Source organism: Gavialis gangeticus, unplaced genomic scaffold, assembly GCF_001723915.1.
Source record: "Gavialis gangeticus isolate Ggan-Ray unplaced genomic scaffold, GavGan_comp1, whole genome shotgun sequence".
NCBI classification, from domain to species: domain Eukaryota; kingdom Metazoa; phylum Chordata; order Crocodylia; family Gavialidae; genus Gavialis; species Gavialis gangeticus.
In genome coordinates this window covers 123408143-123434404 of record NW_017729032.1, presented here as the reverse complement: position 1 = coordinate 123434404, position 26262 = coordinate 123408143, and the positions used below count along the sequence as shown (strand labels likewise).

At 43.5% G+C, this 26262-nt stretch overlaps 1 protein-coding gene across 8 annotated transcripts in view; it reads right to left on the bottom strand.

Annotated features, from left to right (window-relative positions):
• The window catches only part of MBNL2 (muscleblind like splicing regulator 2), a 185621-nt gene that overhangs the window by 57687 nt on the left and 101672 nt on the right, over positions 1 to 26262 (bottom strand). For all 8 annotated transcript variants that reach the window (XM_019524728.1, XM_019524730.1, XM_019524733.1 and 5 more), the window contains one exon: positions 1745 to 1909. In XM_019524728.1, coding sequence (XP_019380273.1) covers positions 1745 to 1909 — 165 coding nt within the window. The remainder of the gene's footprint in view (positions 1 to 1744; positions 1910 to 26262) is intronic.

The following is a 26262-nucleotide window of genomic DNA, read 5'->3' as shown; positions in this document are numbered from 1 at the left end:
CACACACACACACACAAACTAAGACAGGGAAAGAAAATGTTCGTATGGACCTTGAGGTGTTTGAGGTAAAGCAGGGGTTTTCAACATTTTTTAGTCTAAGTACCCCTGGTGGCCAGACGCTGAGTGTGTGTGTGTGTGTGTGGGGGGGGGCAGTCTGTACAAGACAGGTACAATGCGTGGTCAGGCGGGGATGGAGCACTGCTGCCTCCCAGAAGCAGGACCGAGGCAGGGTGGGGAAGCTCACTGGGCTGGTGTGTAGCTGCGGCAGCTGCTGCGCACAAGCTTCCCAGGCCCACAGAGGGGCACCACTCCCTTTTCCCCGCCCTGGCCCTGCTCCTGAGAGGTGGCAGCGCTCCATCCCCGCCTGCCTGTGTGTACCCCTTAGGACTGGTCCAAGTACTCCCAGGGGTACTTGTACCGCCGGTTAACAACCCCTGAAGTAATTACTGCCAACTCGCTTCTAATTTTCAGAGTATATCTACGCTGCTTTAATCACAGTAATGACTACACTGTTGTACAGAAGTCAACACTAGCTTTACTACCAAGAAGGCCTATCCCATGACAGCAGTATATACCTGTCCCTATTCCATGATGGCCTCATCCTGTCTGAATGGTAAAATTTGATTCCTGGTTACTTATATGTATATACAAAGTTATTATTAACGCCTGTAAGATTCTTGCTTTGTATCTCCTTCTGGATTTGAAGTGCTCCAGGATGCTTTATGATTTCACACATAGAGTGTTGAAGCTTGTAAAGATGCCATATCATGGCATATCATAAGCTTTTTTTGCCTATTACATTTGGCACACATCAATCTTCATGCTTGGAAGAAAACACAACCCACTAATATGCATCTTCTTCAAGTCGGGTATAGGAAACAATCTGAAATTAAAGATTATTTGAAGTTATTTGGCTCAAGAAAGTCAGGGAACAAGACTATGTAATCAGGACAGTTTTTAACATTTTTCACCTGAGCAGGTATCTTGTGCAAATTTCTTGCAAGCCTGAGAAAAACAAAGGAAAACAGGTGAAGCTGGATCATAAAGGGGATATGTGCTAATCTACCTCTAACACAGGGGTGGGCAAAGTCTGGCCATGGGCCAGATTTGGGAGCAGGGGACTCCATTTCCCAGCAGCCCCTGCCCGCATTGCTACGGCTGGTTTCTGTGGAGACCCTAGGTGGGGTGGGGCCGTGACAGTGTGGGGCTGGGTTTTCCATGGAGACCAGCCTGAAGCCTCACTGGCAGGGCACGCAGCTAGGAGGGGAGCTGCTCTGAGGCTGGGATTTTGCAGTGGTGAGAGTGTGGTCCAGGGTCGAGGCAGAGCCACAGGGGTGTGCAGGCAGCAGATTGTGGCTTTGCTCCAGCTCCAGACTGTATGGTCACCACTGCAAAAACCCAGCCCCAGCACCAGCGCAGCTCTCTGCGCTGCCCTGCCAGCACTGCATGAGCTAGTCTCCACAGAAACCCCAGCTCCCACACTGTCATGGCCCTGCCCCTCTGAGTTTCTATGGAAACAGGCCACAGCAATGTGGACACTGGCTGCTGGGAAATGGAGTCCAGCCACTGGCAGGATCCGCCACTTTGCCCACCTTTGCTCTAGCACTTCAGCATACAAATCTGAATTTGGCCATTTTTTCCTGCACTTCTGCAGCTCATTGGCAATGGTTTAGAGACCATTTTTAAAGTCAACATAATCCTGCATCTGACATCCCAAACATGTCATTTAAGAAAATATACTTACCACTGACTGAAGTGGTGTTCCCGGAAACATGAACTGCATCTGCTGGGCAAGCATTGCTGCTGCAGTTTTCTGCTGGATTAAGTTGTTTCTGCCATTAATTTCTAGTTGAGTTTTTAAATGTGTTGGTGGATGGAGATACTTGCAGTTCTCCCTCGTACAACGTCCCTGAAAAAAAAGTAATTTGTTACTTTATAGCTTTTGATGGCAGTTTAGCACCTTGAAGCAAAATATTACACCATTAATTAAACAACAACTATTGAAACACGCAGATTTTCAATAGAATCAAGTGACTGCCTTGGAGGTGTTCACAGGCTACAGTTTAGCTGCCAGCCATTAACCCTAGTGGGTCATTAATGCTATTATGCACTGAAAATGAAAAAAGGCTTTAAAAAAAAGCAAGCAAAGAGCACTTTAATTGGTAACTAAAGGGTACTGCTGTGAAATTAATACCTGAATCTTAGCTGGACTACTTAGATTGGCTTTCAAGATATGCTGACCAGGACATCTTGTCTTAACATAGTATAAATGTTCATGTGAATATCAGTAATACGAATAATAGCTTTTCAACTAGCTATATTAAAAGTAAGTGTGTTTGTAAAAGTATAAATCTTAATTTTTCTGCCATTCCCTATGCTTCCATTTCAAGGTACATAAGTATGTATTACAATTTACAGCATATAGGGTCAAGTCCTTGGCCCAATTACATCAGTGTTAGTTTATAGTGTTTCCATTGAAGTTACCTCAGATTGAAGGTAGCCTAATATATCTGAAGATCAAAATTAACAGAAATAAGAATGGCTGGCCAGAAGGAACACAGCTAATACTACTTGGAGATGATAAATCCATAACCGTCTAAAACAGACATTGTTTAACTGACTTTTACCTCCTGCACCCCATTATATAATTAAGATAAACACTTTTAGATTATTAAAATAAATGTAATCATAATATAATATTACAAAGCATGTAGCAGCAAAATTGTAAATTCAAAAACTATATATAATCCTTAAAGTAGGCATAATGAACATGCTTCTCTCTCATTTTCCTACTGGAGTAGAATGTATAATAATAAACAAACAGAAATAAAGTTTGATGCATATAAATTGCAAGTTACCTTGTGGGTGGTTCAAGTTTCTTTAAATCACAGGAGAGGCTATTAGCTTGGCCTTATGAGTGCCTGGCTTTAACCAAGAGGGGGCAGTCAAGAGATGCACTGATATAATTCCTCCAAACAACTGAAACCATGCTGAGAACTAGCAGAAGCTAAATCTGCCCTCACTGTTATCAAGTGGGACCAACACAACATACCTGTATTAGGATGAGTAGTTGCAATTACTACAATTTTATAGCACATAAAGATTGTGAGGTTTTAAGATAAGCAAGCAGAGCGTCATCCAGCAGTAATCAGATTCTACTTATGATGCACAACATGCTACTTGCAGAAGCTATATTTTTAAATTGAGGAATTCGAAAAATATTTTTGGAATTTCCTGTTCCTCAGTTATAAGCAGTTTATGATTCCTCCCTAGAGTCTAGCACAGCCAGAGAAAACAGTTAAAATATAGAGGCAAAGGCAAAACATATTACAGAGCAATATAAGTGCTTATCAAATATCGCCATAGGGAAGAAATACTACCCACAGAAATATCTTCTTGTGCCAAGAGAAGCATAAAGATTTCCATGAAAGAATATGTATTCATATGAATTTACTTCCTATAAAACCTCAATATCTGAGGAATCTTGGAAGGTGAGAATTAACACCATCTCCCCTTTCAACCTCTTAAACACTGCCAAATTTTACTCCAAGCTGGAATGAGCTCTTATTCTCACTTTACCTCACAGAATTGACTCCCTCTCAGCTTCCATGTTCTGAGTGCCTCAGTAAATTAAAATAAGTAACTAACTAAATAAATAAAGCAAGACCAAATCTTGTGAGTACTGAAATAAAAAAAACCACTCATTTGTAATATTCCCTTATAAATCTGAAATCTGGGGTCTTATCCCTTATTCCATGGCAGCTTATATATTTTGCATTTAATAGCTATTCCATAACATGAACAAACAACAGTGGAAGTTGGGAATAAAACTCCAGACTCTGCAACCCAGGTCCATATCACTTAGCTAGTCACACTTCCTCTGTGCTGCTCCCTCTCAGTCACCAGGACTCTTGCCTTTTTGGCTGAGGAGTCTACAGACTTTCTGGTGACTGAGAGGTCAGGTGGGGTTAGGTGGATCTTTGGTTTAGGCAGCTAAATTGTGCCTAAGTCCCACTTTAAGCACCTAAGTGTTTTTGTGGATCGGAGCCCAAGTTTAAATAAACTCGTATTTCTTTCCTACAGACACATTACGCAGGGTCAACAACTCTCTCCCCCCAGGCCAGTGAAACCAATATACCACACAGAAGAAAAAGTATTTGAGATGCGAAATCAGCATCAGAAAACAGAAGGCAACTCATTGGGGAGAAATAATAAATAAATCAATCCAGCAATATGCTAGACAGCTACAGACTGTTTTGCAGAACTACTGCAGTACCAGACTCCCTCGCAAAAGTTAAATGTGTAAAACAAGAATGAACTCTCTGCTTAGCCTGGTTCATTGTCCTTAAAGGCTAGGGATAGACATTCAAAAAGCCTGAGCCTGAATTGATTCAATCTTTGCAGGTTAGTCTAACCTGGCCAGGCTGAACTGGTTTGTTACAGTACAGACATCCCCTCTGGGCTGAAGAAATGCAGGCACATGCCTGCAGTGGGTCAAGCCAGAAGCTGGGGGGTGCTAGAGCAGCCCTCCCATCCCTTCCAAAGGGCTGAGCTGAAGGGGGCGGTGGTGGCCAAGCCCCGGCAGGACACTCTGGTTTCCCCTCCTTTTAACCAGCCCAGCAGGGAGTTGATAACACCATGTTTATCACCCCTAACTCAGTGTTTATCACCCTATCAAGAAAACAAAAGGCTGTCTCATTAGTGCAAGCTCTTCTTAAATAACTTTTTCCAAGGAAGGAATGGAGGGACATTATCAGCTAACCTGTTGATTAGGTCCAAAAAGCCCTAAGCGGACACTGTCCTGTCTACCGTTGTCCTATCTGCCTTACACGGACACTTCTCAGCATTAGCTAGCATACCACATGCTGGCTACGGTATGTGCTGTGGAAGAGGGGAGGGGGTGGGAATCCCTGCTTGAGCAGGGAGTGGTGAGGGGGGCTTGGGCAAAGGGAAGCCAGGCAGAGGGGCGTGGAAGAGCACAGAGCCTCACCCAGGGCTGCAAATCATCTGGAATGCTTGGGGACGCTTAAGTTAAAACAGGAAGGGGTCTGGGACAAACATTGCATAAACCAGTTTGAGCCAAATCAGTTAAGTCTGATACTGCATTCAACCAGGTTTATCTCAAACTGGTTTCAGCCATTTTCAAACTGGTTTATGTGCACTGAATGTCTCTTCTGTTACAGGTGTAAATCAGTTTCTGATCATTTAAACCAGTTTATATGTAATGTCTGTCCCTAGCCAAAATGGAGATGGAAGCTGGGACACATAAAGGGGTTCAAACCAAGGAAGAGTGATGAGCAGGGATCCTGGTTTTCTCTGATAACCTCCCCCCCCAATTTTTGGATTAAAAAACATAACCCAAAATGTACATTTTTCCATGATCAAAATGAAACACCACTAATATACAGATAATTGGAAGGTTTTTTTTGGTTGTTTTTTTTTTTTTTTAGAGAAAACCAGGATCCCTGGTGATGAGCAACTGGAGGAACAGACTGAAACTGAGATGCATTTTCTACTCCAGAGAGTGGCACCCCAGGTCACTGCTTCCAACAAAGCTCCAACATGGGCTGCACCCCTGCATCCTGCAATTAGCAGATGCAGCAAAGGGAATAGATAAAAAAGGCAGGTGCTAGAACTCTGGGGATGCCTCTCCAGGAGCAGCTGAGAGAATAGACTGAATTTACAGGCAATAGGACCCTGGGGACCCCTCCTCTACCACTGTGGCTGCAGCTGCCCAGAGCTCAGGCTGGCTACAAACAGCTGTGCTAGGCTCATTACCTTTGTGCTGGGAGCGGGGGAGACATCAGGGCTGTGCTGCCTCAGGCCCCTCCGCCACTGCCCGCTTCGAGGTGCACCTGCACGCATCGGTACGGAGCTGATGCTGAAACCTGGCACAGCTGTTTGGAGCCTCCCAGCTGCAGCCAGCCCTGGGTCTGGGGAGCTGCTGCCAGCTGGGATCCCGGGCTGCTCCCAGCAGTTAGCTGGGATGCTGCAAGCCTTGCTGGGAGCAGCCCGGGCTCCGTCATTGGCAGCAGCTACCTGGAGCCGGGGCTGGCCATGGTGTGCCAAGCAAAATGGCCTCATGTCCCATGCTTGGCATGCGTGCCAGGGGTTGCCAACCCCTGTTATAGGTAGTCAGGATGCGCATTCAATGGTTGCCAGCATGGAGCTGGTGTTGGGGCTCCAGAACCCTGGCATCAGCTCTGTGATGGCAGTGACTGCACGTGTGCCTTGGGGCACACGGCAGGGGACAGGTTGGGGCTGCATTACCTCAGGCCCCTCCCCCGCTGTCCATCTACAGTTGTGTGCACAGCTGCCTCTGGCACAGAGCCAGGTTGGGACTCCAGAGCCCAGTGCACAGAGGCAGTGTTGGGAGGAATTTGGGGGGCTATACCCACCCCAAAATTTGCCTTACCCCCCCCTTCAGCCACCCCTCCAGTGCCACCCAGGCTGCCACCTGCCTGCTCTGAGCCCAGTCCCCACACTGGGAAGAAGCTAGCACCGCCCATGCTGGAAGTCCCACACCTTTGCGGGCTCAGCTGCATAGGGTGGACAGGCAGCAGTCACACTACGAGGGTGGTTAAGGTGAATTTTGTGGTGGCTACAGCCCCCTCAAGCCTCCCCCCCAGTGCTGCCCCTGCATCTGGCTGATGGGTAGGCTCCATGCTGGGGCTCTGGCAGACCATGCTGCAGCCTGGGGGCTGGCTCCCTGGGGAAGCACAGGGGCTGCGGTGGGCCCGGGGCATTGTTGGGTCAGTCTTTGTCCTGAGGCCCTGCAGCCTGGCTATGTGTGCATGTATGTGTATGAATGTGTGTCTGGTTCTATGTGCTTGTGTCTAGTAATGTCTGCGTGCACACGTGTGTGTGCATGTGTGTCTAGTTCAATTATCAATACAATGCAACCCAATACACAATAGTAATGTAGTCTTGTATGTTTTGACATCTGCCCTTAGTTATTCACTTCCCAATTGCATAGAGTTCTCCTTCAATAATCTATTATTTTTAGTGTGGTGCATTGTATCCTCCCACTGCTTCTGCAAAGAAAATATATATGCATCAACCCTCTTAGTACTTTGAATGCAATGAGTTCAAGTGGGTTTTGCTCATAAAGAACTATACTACAGAAATGACAGCTTGCAGAACCTCTGGATAACGCAAGTTCCCACAGAGGCATTTATTTCTTCCTCAGACACCATACTTTTGGGAACTGTTACCAGGTTGGTGTGTCTATACAATTTACCTACTGCAGACTATGGCTTAACAACCATAATAAATCCCTTAATGGGCCATATCATACCACTGATTTTTAAACAGATTTCCCCATTAAGAACAATGACTAGTTTGCCTAAAAATCAATGACACAAGAGCCCAATGTTTGTATGGTGCTTTTACAATGTGAAGAGCTAGGTCAATGCTAAGATTTATTATTTTACAGTTGCAAAATGAAATCAATGCAGGAATTTTAAAAACAGTTTCTGCAACCATGCATGGTAAGAGATTACTATGCACCAAAAATCTGCATCTTGTGTATTAAAATCTCTCTTTTACAGTGACTGCTTTTCATTTTTTATTTTTTAATTATTTCATATTTCTCCAGTTATTTACAATTGCTTAAAAAAAGAACTACTAAGAGTGCGATTATGAATGCTTTGCTCACACTGGTAAGCAGCAATTTACATGAGTATGTCACTGCATTTCCTATATTATTCACAATAGGGCTACTTCATTTAAGTAATTATTCACCAGTGTAAGTGGTTTATAAGATGGGTCTTATTTTTGGTAACAGATAAATGAAATTGTGAAAACTATAAGAGACTTGAATTTTATTGCTAAAGGTGAAATAAATCTAGAACTATATAAGATTTGTCTCTTACTGCCTGGAGAACTGAATTATATTGAAACATCACCCCTGAACATTCCAGTCCTGCCCTCTGAACTTTCTGCCTTCAAGAAGCGACCTGTATACCAGCAGCCTGCATCTCATAGCCCACAGTAGTAAGTAAAACAATGTAGATCTTTCTTATCTGTCCATATCCCTTCTGAGATAGACTTACTACAAGGACACAATCAGCCTTGGGGTTGACCTGTTCATATCTGCTAGCTCTCAAAAGTTCAGAATTCCAGATTGCTTAATGAAAGACAATTTCTAATTACCTTTGTTTGAACACTAGTTATATAAAGAGCATCACACAGGTTTACTGACCACTACAAGGTGGGGGTAATGAGGCCCTGGCAGACATTGCATTCATGGTACCATTAAATTGTGGCATGCCACATGTTCAGCCAATTTATGGCAATAAAATAGAAAAAAGAGCCCCAAAGATGATCCTTATATAATGCAGAACATCTTCATGGCTGGTGTGTAAATGCCCTAAATTGAATATGTGGCATATGTCCCAGACACAGAGCTGCTGTAGGCCCCATGCCAACAGTCAGCTGCTTCTTGGCACCAGCCTGGGATAGCCCTGGGTCCCCAGCCAGGCCAGGGGCTTCTCATCCTGACGCCAACAATTAACTGATTCTTGGTATTGGGCTTGGTACAACCTCTGGTCTGAACTGGGCCCCATGTATTTGTGGCTTGTGGAGGCTGGGATCAGTCAATGAACGGATCCTGAGTCTGGGACCCCTCTCCTCCCCTTCCCCCCAGCCACCCAATCCCTGGGACAGAGCTCTGTGCCCCATCCCAATGTTCAGCTGAGTATTGGAATGGGTCATGGAGAAACCTGGGGCCTGAGGCATCTCTCCCTGCCTGATCCCAGGAATAAAGTTAAGGGCAACTCCAGGTCCCAAAAACAGGATTTGGGGTTGCCTTACACCTGATTCCAACATGGGATCTAATATGGGGTAGCTCTGGGTCTAAAAACCGCATGTGCAGTTGTGACACACATGCAGTTTTTAAAATTCTGGGAGACTGGAAACCATAGATTGGGGGAAGGCTCTTCCTGATCTTGGGTTCCCTCACCCCAGACTTTTGAATATTATGCATGCAGCTCATCCAGTCCTAGGGATTGGACCCCAATCCTGATGCCCATCTAAGTGTCAGAATCAGGTTGGGGCTAGCCCCAGGTCTCAGTTCAGTAGTGACTGGGATTTGAGGAATTATATGTCCCATCCCAAACACTGCAGGTCTGCTGCAATGTTTGGGATGGGGTGCACTAACAGCCTGGGAATACATATCAGGACTGCATAGATTTCCAATTCTATGCCTTTTATCACTAATTATTATGATGAAACTCAATGCCACTCAATACATTTGATGCAGTCAAACAGCTGATACAGAGAAAAGGCAAATTTCTCCAGTGCTGAAACCCACATTGGGGGTAGTTACAGACATTCAAAAAGCCTGAGGCAGAATCGATCCAAGTTATGAAGTTTTCTGTAAGTGGCGTAATTTAGATTGGTAGCAAACGGAAAGCACATTTGCCCTTTGGTGGAGGGAGGGTGGGAAGGCAGATCTTACACCAGGTTCTTTTTAAACTAGTTGGTGTGTGCCAAACTTCTGTTCTGTTATGGGTATAAGCGACTTTCCAATCACTTTTACCAGTAAAAGTGTGATGTCTGTACCTGGCCTCAGATGACTCCTATGATGCCAGTTAGGGCAGCTTATCCAAACTCCTAGTGGTTAGGCAATAAGCCTGTGTATTGCCTATCCCAACCCTCATGACTGCGTTATGTGATACATCCTAACACAATTCAAGATATCACAGGCTGCTGTATTTGTGGTGTTGGCAACACATTTACCTGAAAATATTACAGCTCCATGAGATATCGTGTGTGAACATGCATATGTTTGTGTGTGTGGGATCTGAGGCGGCCAGGTTGTTTAACCTAAGATTTTTATAGGTACACAAATAATTATTTTTTAAAAAGCAAGTTGATATTGTGTCTAGGGGTTATAAATGTTGAGTGAGACAACTTAAATACTACCTATGACTGTTAGCTCTTAATGGCTAAATGAGATGCAGGATGTACAGGCCCCTGACAGATATTGTCACTTCAAGGGTAGAAGCCAGGAGTCAACAGCCATATTACCAGCAAGGACAGCATCCACTACAGGCAAACAAGGCAGACAGTAAAGGCTAACATGCAACAGCTTCTTCCTCTGCTTTAGTTTTTGAAGAAGGTGACTTGTCTGGTTCTTGTGCCTTGGATGTCATCCTGAGGACTTCCTTGGCAAATCATACTTGGGCACTCTCTTTCTGATGTCACTGGCATCACCAAATGAATTTGACGATACCATTACTACACAAATGAAGAACTCGATCCCCATTATCTGGGGTCAGATGGTATATTCTAAGAAAGGAGCGGACCTATGGGGGAAGCAGTGATGTGGTCATATGTCCCTTTGCCTATGTAGCATGTACAGTGAGCTTCCTGCCACTGAGAGCTCTGATCTAAGCTGCTGGTCACATCCCTTTGTGCCAGTGAGCTATCTGCAGCACTGCCCTTTTCAAAATCCTGTTCTGCGACATTTTGAGAACACGTCAGTCCGCAGACATTATCTCACAACCATCCTAAAATTTCCAAAGTAAAACTAATTTAAAAATGCAAAGCTACCAGGAAGTGGAAATCAAAATCAAAGGATAACATCAATCATACATTCACTCAGCTATGCCCAGAGGGACAGTTCCTGTTCAGACAGACAGACATACAGTTACACATTTAGCTTTATATTTTAGTACTCAACAGCTCAACTATAAACAGTGGTTTTGATGTACAATTTTTGGGCAAAACATTAGATTTTACTAGGTCAGAATAGGCATTTGTTTCCTGTGATTCAATTTTTATCAGTACCATAGATGAGGTTTGCCTCAAATTCTCCACCAAATGCTTCACTCCCTAGCTTTTCTCTCATAAAGGAAAGGCATCAGACAAAATACTGCCATTCCAAACATTTGAACAAGACTAAAACTCTCTCCTCATTTCAAAGCAGAACCTTTATATTTGCTTCTGAATGACATTTCAGGGAGTCCACGGGACTCTAAAGGTCCTTAAAGTTATTCATCTATTAATTGTTTATAGGCTTAAACATGAGCTTAAAAGTTAACTGGTAAAAGATTATTGTTAGAAATTGAGTTATATATATATTGTTTTTTTCACACACCTATATTTGAATTCTCTAGTTTTGATTGCGAGAGTACCTATCCTGTGCAGCTATGCACATGGCTATTGAAGAAATTTCATTATAACTGTTCCTGATGTATACTTCTCTGAGATCAGAATAAGATGTAATGCTTTTAAAGAAAATATGAGACACCAGAAATATTTGAGGTCAAATTCAGCAAAAAATGACTAATACAATTTTGCTAGAACCACAGAAGTAAATACTTTGTTGGACTGCCTCAGCATTTAGTTGCTATAATTAGATCTCTACTTGCACAAATGAGACCCAAGAGAAAAATTACATTCTAGGCAATTAAATTATTTCAACTGTAATGTTCATGAAATTACTAAAAAAATCAGAAAACACCCTTCAAAATTTTAGGGAAAAAATAATTTTGTATTTTTGAGACCATAGCATATCCTTCAAGTTTTCCCACAGATAAGAATGTGACTACATACATAAGTATATAACTCCACATAGGCATTTTGAAAACATCATGGACATAGCTACATTTTCAGGTGACTAAAAATGATGGAAAGGGAAATTAAAGTAAAACACTCAGCTGTATCAATCAAGAGACATTTACTAACTAGAGAAGAAAAATGTGTATAATTTTTCTGCTGATTTGATCATTTTCAAAGAAATGAGAATTGGCATAATAAAAATGTATTTATTTATAAGGTTAGGGAACAAGAGTTTGCTGTGAATTCAGGGACTGAAAAAACTAGTAATTAAGAAAAATGAAACTTACAAAAATGAACTATCAGGTCTAAATGTTAGAATGTTCTTAAAATGAAAGACTTAATAGGGAATATTAATTTAAATGGAAAGACAAAATGTTCTATTGTAGAATAGATTTGCAATGCACAAAATTTTGGAGTCCCACAAGATGCTTTTTCAAACAGAAATGTTGGGGTAATTTTATAGAGCAAGTACAAGATTGGTTTGACAATCTGACTAAAGATATCAATGGAAACATACTCAATATAAAGGTCCTCTTAAAACAATAACCAAAACAGGCAAATACTGAAAATGCCTAAAATATGCTAATTAATTTGTTCGCAGATTTGTGAAAACAGTCTGAAAGATTATCAAATAAAAGAAAGAAAAGCTGGACAAATGAGAAGTCCTATTATACTAGGCAAAATACAACATATGTGAAGAGAGAGCCCCTCTCCTAAGAAGTGTATCACTGAAGAAACCCCTGATATATGCCTGGTAGTAGCAAAGAAGTAGTGAGTTTAGAAAACAATGGTCTTCAACTTGCCTTTACTGGTCCCTTTTGGGATAGGGTACTTTCAGATTTATGCAGATATTAAAGTGTTTTAAAGAGTTTCACTTATCTGCACACAAAACACTTGGTTTAAATTAGAAGCTATTACCATATTTACTCAAATATAAGATGGCCTCGATTATAAGACCCCACCCCACCAATAATTAGATTTTATATATGGAACATTTATAAATTTGTTATAATTTTCCAGGTATAGAGTCTAATTATTGGAGGTTTGCCTGGAATTTTCGAGAAAAAATATCTGGGTGGTCAGGTAGCTATCTCTTCCTCCCATTTGCTTTCTTCTGTAGCCCCTGATCTCCCTGAGCACACAGAAGTGAAGAGCAAATTTGAAAACACTGACCTTGCAATTAAACATAGCTGTAGTAATTTGCATGTAGTACCCCTAGACTTAGTTCATCCAGAATTGATGAATGCTACTTTTTTTTAAACTGCTGCCAGTTTTAGCACAGGGACTCTATAAACACATTTTCAAACAGCACTTTAACACCAATTTGTATATAATACAAACTATGTATTACAACTATGTATTATAATACAAACTATATGATATTAGTCCAAAGCCAAAAGGCTCCTGATTCATCATATAGTTACTTGGGCTGGGTCCCACCAGAGTCCACAGTAACCCCACAGGTCAGCACTGCTCAGTATGTGTGTATGTATTGCAGATACCCCCTACAAAGGATCCACGTGCTAATTAATTCACACCCATGATTAGAATCAGGTGTTTTTGTCAGGCGTCCTGGGATCCTCCAAAAATGTACAGTCAGATGAGGCACAGGGCAACCTGGTCTGACTTCACCTCATGGAGGGCGGGGCACATTAATCATATGCACCCAGATGAGAAAGAGGGCAACAAAGTGATTCTGGGTGAATTGGTTGGGGCCCTGTTTGGTGATGTTTGCTAGACATTTACGGCTGGTGAAGAAACAGGAGTCACTGGAAGTGAAAAAGGCAAACTCAGCTGTGGAAGTGAAATATGGTGGCTCACCATGACTTCAAAAATAGTTGGTGCTGAGGGGGACTGCACTTAATGGGCACTACCATATATCTTATTCAAGTAGGCTGCACTAATCTATCCTTGTGGTAGGTTCCCATCAGCATCTCAGCTTTTTTTGCTAAGATCAAATATAGCATTTTTGGCACAAGAGGGAGGCTGTCAGGGCTGGCTCTGGTTCTCCTGGTGCTGGCCTGGCATTGCAGTACTTTCAGGCCCAATGCCAGTTTCCCACAGAAAGAACACCTTCCCATTTTGGGGAGGTTTTTGGAGTTTTTTTAAGGGCCACAAAAAAAGGTTCTCATCAGTATGTTTGCCCAATATGGGCCACGTATTTTATATTCATGCTCAGTGCTGGCTGCATTTAATTAACTTAATAGTTACACAATTGCTTTTGGAAACAGTTTAATGATAGACAGTGTATTTAGTGAGGTTTCCTTGTATGCAAATATAAGATGCAGGGCTTTTTCTCTCATGCTGATTACACAAAAAAATCCTGGTTTCATATTCAAGTACAGTAATTAATGAATTAATTGACTAACTTACCACAGATATCTACTATTTTAAGTTTAGTGATGAATTGCAATCTCTTGTAATTTAATAACCTCTCATATAACTGATTAGTAATTCATGGTAACTGTTGACATTTTTGTAGTAATCAACACACTTTACTACATTTAGTCTGGATGGTACTGAATTACTGGCAGGTATAGTAAGAGGGGAAATCTTGCCCATGGTAGAGTTTTCTTTAACTTTCTTGGCATCAAAAAGACAAACAAATGATAATTCCAGAAGGCAGGACAGTAAAAAAAGCCATGTGGCTCAATTGCACATCAGCTGACAGAAGAACACAGAATAAGAAATTAAGACAGTGGTGATAGGCATGACACAAATTAAGTCCTGCCCGTGAATTTGGCGTGGCAGCAGAGCTAGGGAAGGATTAACTTGGCTTGGCAGTGATGACTAAAACCTCATCTTCCAGCACCATCCTGACTTTGCTCTACTCTACGGACCCACTCCACAGAGCACTCTCCTTCTTGCCTCCACTTTGACGCTCCCTGATTGGCTTATATGGCTGCAGGTGTATGTAATGCTGGATCTGTGTTTTAGCTTATCTGAGAACCTGCTGACTACAGTGAGGATGCAGGCCAGTTCACTTAGTGCTGATAGTCTTTTGATAAGTTAAACAAAATTCCCCCTGAGCTACAATTAAGTTGTCTCACAACTGACTGGAACAAAATCCTAGAGTGTTGCAGCCCCAGCAATCATGGTATACCTCTAGACACACCCAGCTTCAGGGAGAAACATTGCCTGAAATGCAGTGTGTGATTCATACGGTGGCAAAATCTCCTCTATTAGGAGCTGGCAAGGCCTGAGAAAGACAGGGTGAGCTGAGGCACCCTGGGACAAGGAGCTGGCCCCTTTGGTCACATCCAGACATGCAGGCACACGCGGTTTGTGCTGCTGCAAATGGTATTCCATGCTTGCAATATTAAAAAGTGCCCTGATCTGCACAGGGGCAAATTTTGCTACCAGGAAATCCCACTAGCAAAAAAACCCAGTGCCAAAAAAGTGGTGTGGCATACACAAGGGGAACATGCGCTGGCAGACATGGAGGATTGGTACTCCTGGGAGATGCTCGGGCTGGGAGCCAGAGCGTCTCCACTCTTTTAGTTGTCCCTCAGCTCCTCCAGCACACTGGGAGCCAAGAGGAGCAAGGAAAGGGCAGTTTCCCCAAAGCAGGGTAATTTGCCATACACCAAAGTACGTGTTCGGGGATGTGCATTTTTACCGCTGCAAGCACATGTCCCTTCACGTGGGAACACACCCTTTGGGGCATTTCAACCTGTACTCAGTGGCCAAGCAATAGACAGCAGAGAGGAATTTGGGGCTGAAGGACACCTGTGAAGGTGAGTGCACCACAGTGTGTGTCATAAACCTAACAATTGATACCCTAGCAAAATAGAGTTCTCTCAAGAGTACAGTAGGAATTTGAACCTACTGCATTAACAGCTGTAAAATTAATTATATGACATCAAAAAGAATGTTTTGTGAAACCAGAGGCATCCTCTTGCTCAGTTTTCCTTTCTCGTTTTGGCAGTCTTTTCTACAGACTGCAAGCTCTTTGAGGCAAGGACACTCTCTTTTCTTTGTGAGCATACATGTCTAGAAGCTGTGGCCCATTTTATCAGAAATGCTCTAGGCACTATCATAATGAAAATAATAATGACATCACACAGAGGCACACGCATACACACACATACACAATGCTTGTTCCATTGTAGATTTCATACTTTTTTAGCCAAGGATGAGGTCATTTTACAAACAAAGGGAAAAAGCAGCACTCCAGTCAAATATCAGATAGTTTAGGGCAAGTTACATCATTGAGGAGGTCCAAAGTACACTATCTTGTCCCTTTACAAAATGAATACTGTTTACCATCTCTTAATGACAGTGCTGAAACTACAACTGTGTTATTAATAAATCACAGGTTTAGCTGCTGGAGCTTTCCAATGAGACTGGAGTCTCATAAAAGTTCCCAATTCACTGGAAAGCTGCTAAAAATGCAAAGACGTTTCTTAAAGTTCTGAAAAGACTCACATTTGTCATGGCATTAAGAAACAAGAATCAAGTACAGCTTGAAAACAAAACCAACAGAAAAACAATTATACTTTGAGAAAAGATTAAAAAAAGGAACACAAAATCCACATTTTTCTTAATCTATATATGTGGTATATTAGTGGTTCTATATATATATTAGTGGTGTTTCACTTTAATCATGGGGAAAAAATATATAGTGGTGTTTCATTTGAATCACAGAAAAATGTGGATTTTGCATTCCTTTTTTAAATCCAAAAATTGGGGATATTTTTTTAAATCAGAGAAAACAAGGATCCCTGCTCATCAGTCAGATATGGCAGAAGAGCTGCTCAGACCTTCAGCCTTTGGTGGAGCATCCAGAATCTTCTTGAACAAGGATCTATAGTCTGCAGCCCACAAGCCATATACATCCTGCAAAGAGGTTGGACCAACCTAAGAAGGTCCAGCCTGCCCAAGGACAGCACTGGGGACTGGTGGAAGGGAACTGCACTGTGCCTCACATCTCTTCTCCAACACTTTCCTCTGCAGGACCCCCACCCTCTGATGCTCTCTCATGCCTGAACTGGCCTCACTGCAAAGGGGGCAGATATCTGTAAGCAAAAGTAAGTGCAAGCAGCTTGAGCTACCTGTGGATGGAAATTTGCAGCCCCCAATAGGGGGCAAGGCTGCATATTTCAATTCAAAACACTTAATGTCTGACAAAGTAATAAGCCATTGAAAACATGGGCCTCTGGCAGACGTTACACTTAAGATGTGATTAGTCTATTAATCGTGTCTTAAACAGTCAGCTGGTTACAAGTGCAAGTAATTAATGGTGCCGCTAAAAGGAAAACCAGCCACAAAAAAAAGTGTAATACACTTGTGGCTGGTTTTAATCGCACCTTAGAACTGAATGTGTTGCAGGGTTAGGACTGCACCAGGATCTTGAACTGGCCCTGGTGAAGTCCTCTCTGGCTGGTAATTAGCTGGTTTTTAGTTAGATCCAGAACTGAACTAGGGTCTGTTTGAGCCTCGGTGAAGTCCTGATCCAGTTGATGACCGGCTGACTATATGGCACCCAACTTTCAACTTGCCAGTGCAGGGGGAGCCAGAGATCAAAATCCCAGGCATCCTCTGCACTAACAAGTAGGGTGCAATTTGAAGCTGATCCCAAAATCATGCATCCTGCCATGCACAAGTGGCATGACAAGACGCACAATTGTTGGGATAGGGGATCAAATACCATCATGCCCTTAGGGCTAGATACAGAAATTACACATAAGTTGGTACAAGCAATCAGAAACCATTTCAAATCTGTAACACAACAGAAGTTCAGGGCACATAAACCACTTTCAAAATGGCTGAAACCAGTTCAAGATAAATCTGGTTAAATGTAATATCAGTCTTAACTGATTTATGTTAAATTGGTTTATTGAACTTCTGTCCCAGATCCCCTCCAGATTCAAGTTAACTCACAGTCCCACAACCTCCCAGCATGCTTTGCATCTCCCCCGCAACCCTCCCCTCACAGGGTAGGTAGGCTAGCTCCAGCCAAGCTCAGAGGTGTGTTCTAGCACGCCCTGGCTTCTGGTCTTGGCAACTGCAGGCATGTGGCTGCACTTTCTGGAATCAAAAATGAATGTCTGTTCTCTTACTTATTGGTTCAATCTACACAGCTTAGAAAAACCTGCCAAGACAGAATCAACTGAGCCTTGGGATTTTTGACTGTATATACTTAGACTAAAATAATATTTATCAGCAGCCATGGTTTTGTTATAGAAAGTGACAGCAACTTTTGGAATCCAGAGTGCTGCCACTTCTGTCTGTAATCAGAGATTGTTCCTGTAGCCACCTGAACAACCCATCCAGCACTACATTAGTAAACATGTGTTTCAGTGATTGACTCTAGAATAAAGGTAGTTAAAAAGAATGACAGCAAATACTATATTCAGTAAAAAGTATTCAACCAAAAGCTGGAGAGGGAAACATGACCAGAAATAGTTTTACACAAATAAGTGTCAGCAATTAAATTCTTCAGCTCCCCCAACCTGATAGAGACTACATTTGCAGATATAATATCTATGGATTCAAGTGGTAACCTACAGCAAATTCCTAGGGTGCATGCAAGCATTCAAACGAACCAGTTTAAGTTCTGAAGTCTAGGTTGAGTAGCCTAAATCCCTACTGACAAAGTACCATGCAAGCATTTGGCATTCAGGGGAGGAGGTGCCTGTGCAGCCTTTGATGGAGTTAGCCCACAAACAGGGTGCCATTTGGCACACATTCCAGCCTATACTGCAAACTCCTTAGGCTGCTGAAGATTTCTGAGCACAGCCAAGTATGCAGCAGTCCTGACTGGCTGGATGACCGTACCTCTTAGGGGAACTCCCCCTCACCCTGCCCAGAGGTTTCCAGAAGAGACCCAGGGCAAATCTCTCATTAACTGTAGGCATGTCAGTTTCCCACCCTACTGTGGAGCTCTACCTCTTGAGCACAAGCCCACACACCCAGAAGCTGTGGCACGTCCTTCTTGTTGCCCTGTGTGACTCTTGCCAGAGGCTGTGGGACAAATGCTGCAGCCAGGAACCTCTGGGTTTAAGTCCCAAAAGGAACACTGGCACACCCCAGTCAAAATCCTCAGTCTCTACTGCAGCCAACACCCAATGACTTTGAGAAAGTCTTAAAAAAGCCCCTGACACATGAAGCAGTAAGGGGGGTGGGGGTGGAAGGAGGCAGAAATTCCCTCCTAGTCCCACACAGCAACCAGCAGAAAGCATGCTGGCATTGCCATGTGGAAATTCATCATTCCTGACAACCTCCGCTCTATCACCAACCAGTCCAGTGTGGGCAAATTCACAGATGCAACGGTAGTTAGAGAGGTGTGCAGAGTCATCCAAGATGTGTTGGCAAACTATTTCATTTGCCTTGTGAATCAACAGGAGGTCACTGCCAGCTCCACCAGATGGGTTTCCTACAGCACTCATATCCCCATCCTCTGCCCATCCTACGGCACTGTGGAGTTCAACTGGAAGGGCTTCTTCATCATTATGCTTTCAAGGTGTTGTTGACCAGAGGGGTGATTCACTCATATCTGTGCTGGCTGGGCAGATAATGCCCAGGATGCTAGGGTTTTCCACAACTCCATCCTCCCCTGATGATAGAAAATGGACACTATACCCCTGAGGCTCCCAGTATCAAGACTGGTTTAGTCATCATCTCATCCCTTATCACTGGGGACCTGGCTACACTATCCTCCCTGGCTCATAAAGCCCTACAGGGGCTCCTGGACTGTAGGAAAGAAAATTTCAACCACTGCCTCAGCATGCATTGCATGACCACTGAGTGTACGTTTGGCCACCTCAAGGTGTGCTGGAGGGCTCTGTGTGCCACAATACGTCTAAAGAGTACTTGCCATAACTCATCACCACCACCTACATCCTGTACAATATCTGCAAGACTGGGGGTGACTGTTCCACAAGGTCTGGGTGGAGAAGGTAAGACATGCCGAGGAAATGCAGTGAGCCAAAGAAGCACAAACTCCTGCTAGAATATGTATGCCCAGGACAGCCCAGCCAGAAAGGAGCTCTGATCAGGGAAGCCCTGGCAGATTATCTAGTGGCCCGTCAGGATGGAGGGTGATCTCCAGAAGAGTAGGGCTTGAGGACAGTGAGACGCTAGAAGCCCTGTGTGGCTGAATCCAAGCCTTAGGCAGGGGACCCGGCTGCCATGTGGCTCCTGCCTCAGTTTCCCCATAGCCATGGTTCACAGAATCACTCTTTTCTTTGGGGGTTTACAAGGCAGCTGGGGTTTAGAAAAACCCTGGCTGGTTGAACATCAGCCTTGGAAAGGGCAAATACCTGGACATGGGGGAATATGGCATAGGAAAAAGGCATGAATTAGTTTACTTGTTCTTACCAGTTTCTTTAATAAAAACTGTTGAACAATAACAATGTTAGATAGAAATTGTTCCAAATTCCTTTCAGTGAAAAACAACAAATGAAGCAGGGAGCAAGATAACCTGCAAGGGTAGGTAGGACTAGAAACTGGGGCCATACCAACAGGGTAGAACCCTTCACTGGAATCCAAGACACTGGGGGAAGCTTGGGTGATGAACCCAACACCTTAAGTCCCAGGCCTGGGAGCAAAGACCAGGGATGTCTTTGTGTAGGTGGAGGACAGGTGGGTAGTCCCTGACCCACTGTCCCCACAAGAGGGCTGCAGGGATGTGGGTATAGGAAGTGCAGGGCCAAGCTTCACTGATGGGGCCGCAGGCTCCTTACAGACCTCCAAGGGACCAGGACATCCTAGTCCATGAGCCCTAGATCCCCCTCTCCCTCTGCAGAGATCTCGACCATGTGACCCTTGACCACGCTTGGGGGATGTCTCATGCTCCAAGACTGGGGGATGTCTCATGCTCCAAGACTGGGGGATGGCAGGTGCCTTTCCCTGCTGTGGCTAGAGCTCTCCCTAGTAACAGGATGAGAGTTCCAGGGCCTGGAAAAGCTCCTCTGTGGGTTCTGGGCATGGCAGGAGAAGGTGATCAGGATTCAGTGTTCCATCTCCAGGTTCTGTTCTAGAGATCGTCTGGCATGGTGGGATTGTGGATTGACCTCAGTGGTCCAGTGCCTCAAGAAAGTTATCCCAGTATTTCTTGGATGCCTGTGTTAATGGGGTGAACACCAGGGCTGCTGGGGGATTGTTTGAATGGGGGAGAACCGTGGTGTCTGGGATGGGTCTATCTTTGGGTCTTAGGCATTCTGGTCCCAAACACACTATCTGGCTCCACCCTCCAGAAATGGTATGTTCAGTTGTCTGCCCCTCCTGCTACCAGCTGCCAGGGTCACTGAGTAGCTAGCCCCACCTTAAGAGTGCAAAGCAGGTCTGGGTAAAGGGTCTGAGCTTTCTTTGCCCAGAAACAGCCAGGGATGGGGTTTTCTCCATGCTTGACTGGAGCAGGTGAGTGCAGCTTGAGTGCCAGAGCACCCCCCTGCAGTGGAGACGTGGGCCAGGAGCAATGCAGAGGACAGCAGAGTAACTTTTAATCAATAAGGGAACTGTACAAGTGTCTCTTAAGCCAGTTTAACATCTATTGGACAAGGTCTAACTTTAAAGTGTGCATGTCATTTTTAGATCAGACTTATGCCCCGAGTGTTTCTATCATACTAAATCATTCTATGAATCTATGTGTAACACTTGTACGTACCCTTAGTTATAATCTTAGACCCAAATGGAAAATTCCCACTATCATGATATCCCTTTCTTTTTCCAGGAGGTGCAAGCTCCAGGTGCAGATTCTTGTTGTAAAGAATCATCCCCTTCTCTAATAAATCTTGCCATGGTCAAAGCTTCTAGCCAGGTCCCACTGACAGAACCAGGAGGGCAGTAAATCACCTGGCTTAAAGTGCTACAACAACATCTCTATTAATTTGCTTTCTTTGGTATTTGGGGAATGAAGAAGGAACAAAATGTTCCTGAATCCTCACTCAAAATCTGCAGTGAAGAAATCAGTGTATAGTGCAGGGGTGGACAATTATTGTGGAGGGAGGGACACTTAATGAGTTTTGGGAACTTGTTGAGGGTCACATCCATCCCCCTCTCTTGTCCCACCTCTTCCTCTTTTTTGTCTCTCTAGCTCTCCTGTCTCTCTCCTCACTGTCCGTTTCTGTCTCATCTCATCTCTCTTTCCCTCCTCCTCCCCTCCTTCCAAAACCCACTGCAACTGTAGTTCATCACAGGGGGTAGGTAGCAGCCTCAAGTGTGAACACTGTCATTAGGTTCTGGAGCCCAGATACAGAACCTGCCAGTGGCAGTCACAGCTGACACTGCCACCCTCCCAGTACAGTAGAAGCTCCCACCCAGAGCCCTGACCCAGAACCTGTCAGTGGTGTCAGCTGTGGGCGCAGCCAACAGGTTCTGGAGCCCTGACACTGAACCTGCCAGCAGTGTCACAGCTGCTGCTGCCACCCACCCAGTGGGGCAGCAGCTCCTGCCTGGGTCCACAGCTGATGCTGCCAGTAGGTTCTGGGTCAGGGCTCCGGGCAGGAGCTTCCGCCGTGCTGGGAGAGGGTGGACGGTGCTGGCAGGTTCCGAAACTGGGCAACTGAACCTACTGGCAGTGTCTACAGCTGACGCTGCACACCACCTGCTGTGGCAGAAGCCCCACCTGGGTTTACAGCTGATGCTTGATGCTGCTGGGCAGAAGCAGTGCTGCCTGTCTGCCCAGCACCACACAGGGCGTAACAGTTCTGATCTTATGCACCCAAGGGGCACTTCTCTATAAGTGGGGGAAGTCAGGGTTCCCCATTCAGGGGAACCCATCCTGGGATCTTCAGGGAAACATCTGCCTAAATGGGGAAAGCCTGCATGGGCTCTGGTGTAGAGGTACGGGACCGAGGGAATCCCTGGAGCCCTATGCCTCTACGTAAGGACCCATGTGACCCCATGCCTCCATGCTGGGATCTGCTCCAGGTCCCAGGCCAAGCCATGCCTCGTATAGGTCCCACCCCAGGTCCCAGGCCAACAGATAGGAGGCATGGGTCAGGGTGGGTCCCCATGTGGTGTGGTGCAGGAGCCAGGGAATGAATCCCAAGTGCCCTTTGTGTCCATGCCAGGACCTGCACTGACCTATGCTTCTGCATGAAGCACAGCTCAGCCCGGGTCCCAGCGTTGAGGCAAGGGGCAACAGGGTTTCCTCAACTCCTGTGCCTCATTGTGCCTCCACGCTGCCCCATTCTGGGACTCACTTTGACCTATGCCTCCAAGTTGGCACAGGTCCCAGCAAGGAGGTGCAGGGCCACAAGGGAGCCAGGGAATATTTTACCCATTGTCCTGCATTGGGCAGAAGCCTGATGTCAGATAATGGGCAACGTGCGTTTTGCCCAATAAAGTAGACCAGCTATTGTGAGACGCTTCAATTTAGCAACACCTGTTTCTAGTCAACCATATCCAGATGTTAATGAATAGACATCAGTTTCTCATCATTTTTCTTGTTAGTAGAGAAAGTAAGAGAAAGGAGACAAGTATAGAAACAGAGTGCCATGGCAAGGATTTCATGCCTTTTATTTGGGCAAAAATGAGCATATCTTATGGAAGAGGGCATTTATGCCACTGGTAACTGACAGAACTCTGCTTCTTAATAGGGAAAGTTAGAATACTAGTGATCTGGAACATTTCTATCTAGATAAACATAGGGTTGGAAAGGATCTCTAGGGCCTTCTAGTTCAACACCCTGCACAAATGTAGGATACACTATTCCTAAACCATCCCAGACAGTTTATTCATGAGCAACAAAGCCCTTATGTGGTTACATCAAGATCAGAAAGGATTGCCTTTAAAAGCTTTCTTTACATGCTGTTATAGGGCCAAGAACACACAAAATTAAAAGTTTGAGGGAAAAATACAAAATTTTGTGGAAGAAAAAAAACAATCACACAATGCGCAGAGAGGTGGTTCTTTTAAAACAAGGACTCATGAAATATTTGTTTCCTTTTTCAACCTGTCTGACGTACATCACAAAGTGATTAAAACTGCCAAAGTGCTTCAAATTTGATTTGATCTGAAGGGCATTCAGGTTAAAAATATAATGTAGTTTAGATTGTTATTCATCATCAAAGCATCCAAGTCTACAATTTTTCTTAATGCTTTTCAAATTATAGCTATTTTGAAAAAAATGATTTATATGAGCAAATCTGTTTTTTCCCCTTTTGGAGATTTTCACTGTGTTAGACAGTGACAGATGAGCATCATTCATCAAGAGGAACATTCATAATATGCAATCATTAACCAGCATCTGAATGAGGTTTGACCAACTCTCTTACTTCATCAACGGGGAATTCAAATAACAGCATGATTTTTTTTCATATGAAATTAATTCTATACATTTTAAACACTACTTGAACACTTGATTCCCCCTCTGAACCACAAGAGGCTTTCATCAATTTGTAGTGTCCAGTAATTACTATGCTTGACATCCCAGCATACAAAAAGAAACATTTTGTCAGGGTCTGGTTATATGATGACCAGGGATCCTGATTTTAAAAATATCCCTAATTTTTTTTGTTAAAAAAAGTAACTCCAAATCCACATTTTCATGGAAAAATGTGGATTTGGGGTTACTTTTTTAATCTGAAAATTGGGGATTTTTTTTAAATCAGAGAAAACCAGGATCCCTGATGATGACCACAAAATACAAGGCTCTTTCTGCCATGTTAACAAAACAGAGAGTGGAACATACAAAGGCCCCAGTGTCCAAACAAAACAAAAGTAGAACGAACGAAAGAGAAAAAAGGGGCATGAAGGTCCGGAACTGACATCACCGGAGGGCAAGCCACTTAAAGATCCTGAGGCTTGTCTTGAGGGCTGGCATATGGACGGGGTGCAGGGGAGGTGGAGCCTCATGTACATCCACTGGGGGACGCGACAACTCCAGAGGTACCCTCAACGGGAGACCCCACCTCTGAAGATCCATCGGAAGTCGTGGCAGGGAGTTTTGGGGTTCTCCCTGATGTGATCAAGGGCCTTCCCAAGGGGTGCACAAAGGCCCATCATGTCCAAGACCAGGCACATGCACCAAAGCGGCGCGGGAGCAGATAATCAAACCGAGACGGGCACAGCATCCATTGACAGATCAGTATTTAGCATGTAGTTTACTTCTCTGGGAACTCAGAGTCAGATTCTTACCCTGAGGAACCTAAATTGTTTTAAAGCTATGACCTTAAGAAATGCATTATTTATTTGCTTTTAATATTACTTTTAGTAAAAGAGAAGTTGATGTAAGCCATGCTAGATTCATACAGATTAATTTAAGATGATTTAATATGTAGTAACAATTACATAGGTGCAAGTCACTAAATATCTGCCAATGGAGCCTTTGTTCTCGGAGAGTATATGATGCTCTGAAAACACTGGGGTAAGATTTGTACAATATTATCAAATAATGAAAGCACTGTCCCAGCATTTCAGATCTACCTGTTAGGACTGTCATAAATAAAATCTAGATGATAAACTTATTTGGAAACGTTATTCAGTTCTTATACTGTTTCTGAAAGGGTACCCTCAGATAAAAAAAAATGAATGTCTACTACTATTCACCAATATTCTAAAAAATGTAGTGATAACGGGGAACAATTATTTATTAATGTACATGGGCACTTGCATGGTCTTCTCCATCAAAACAGCAGATAACTTTTGAGAAAGTAAAATAAACTGTGGAATTTAACAGAAAAATTGGGACTTAGTTCCTTTGCTCTGTATTCATAAACATGACAAATAATATTATCCCTCATCTATCCTACTATTACAAAAATAACAAGTCAGTGTAGTAATAAATGGTAATCTTCTATGTCTGAGGATGAAATAATAATACAATTTAATTTTCTTATGCAGTGAACCCCTCTGGAAATAGTGGCAATAGAGTAAACACCCTGCTTTCTGACTTCCACTAGGAAAAAGAGAAAAGTGACATGTACCACACATAGCAGGCGTTTTAGGATAGCTATTCAGCCCGATCCTAAGGTCTAAGATTTAGCCAGATTAGATTTGTGATCTCCCAGTTTCAACAAGTGGTCAGATGTAAATTCCTAGTTAACTAAATGATTTTGTGAAAAAATAGGGGAAAAATAGACTTTTTGTTGGTCAAACAGACTTTGGGAAAAACAGAAAATTTGTGGAAATCCATCATTAAATAGGACCAAAGTCTATCTCCCTTACTAAATGGCCCTTGAAATTAATGCAAGCTTTGCTGAATGAGAGAGATAAAAAATGGTCAGATTCTGATGAACTGGAACTAAAACATTTGCAAGCTTTAAGTGCTGTGTAGCCACACTGCTGTACATGACTACCAGTTTGACATGCCTTGAAGGTCCAAACTGTTCCCATGACTTAATATTTAAACATTTAATAGATTTTCAAAATACCTGGACTCATTCCAGTAAAAGAGTTTACAAAAAGATAACTAGAATTTAAGAACCAAAAATACATAACAGAATCAAAAGGGAAAAAACAGCTTCTCTAAGAAGCAGGGTTTATTAGCTCATATGAACTACCACACTAACATGGCTACTGCTTCTTGTACCTGAGCTGACATATTTAGAGCAAGCTTGAGTAATAACTCTGAATTGTAATAGTATAGACATGGCCAATGTGAAAACGATTTGCCACTTTCTGGGGGAAACTGAAATTAAAGTTGACACAGTCTCCAGAGAGCAGAAAATAAACAAGCATGTCTCCCAAGCTGCTGCTGACTCAGTTACTTACTACAAGAAAAGATTTTTCTTTTTCTGCCTTTCT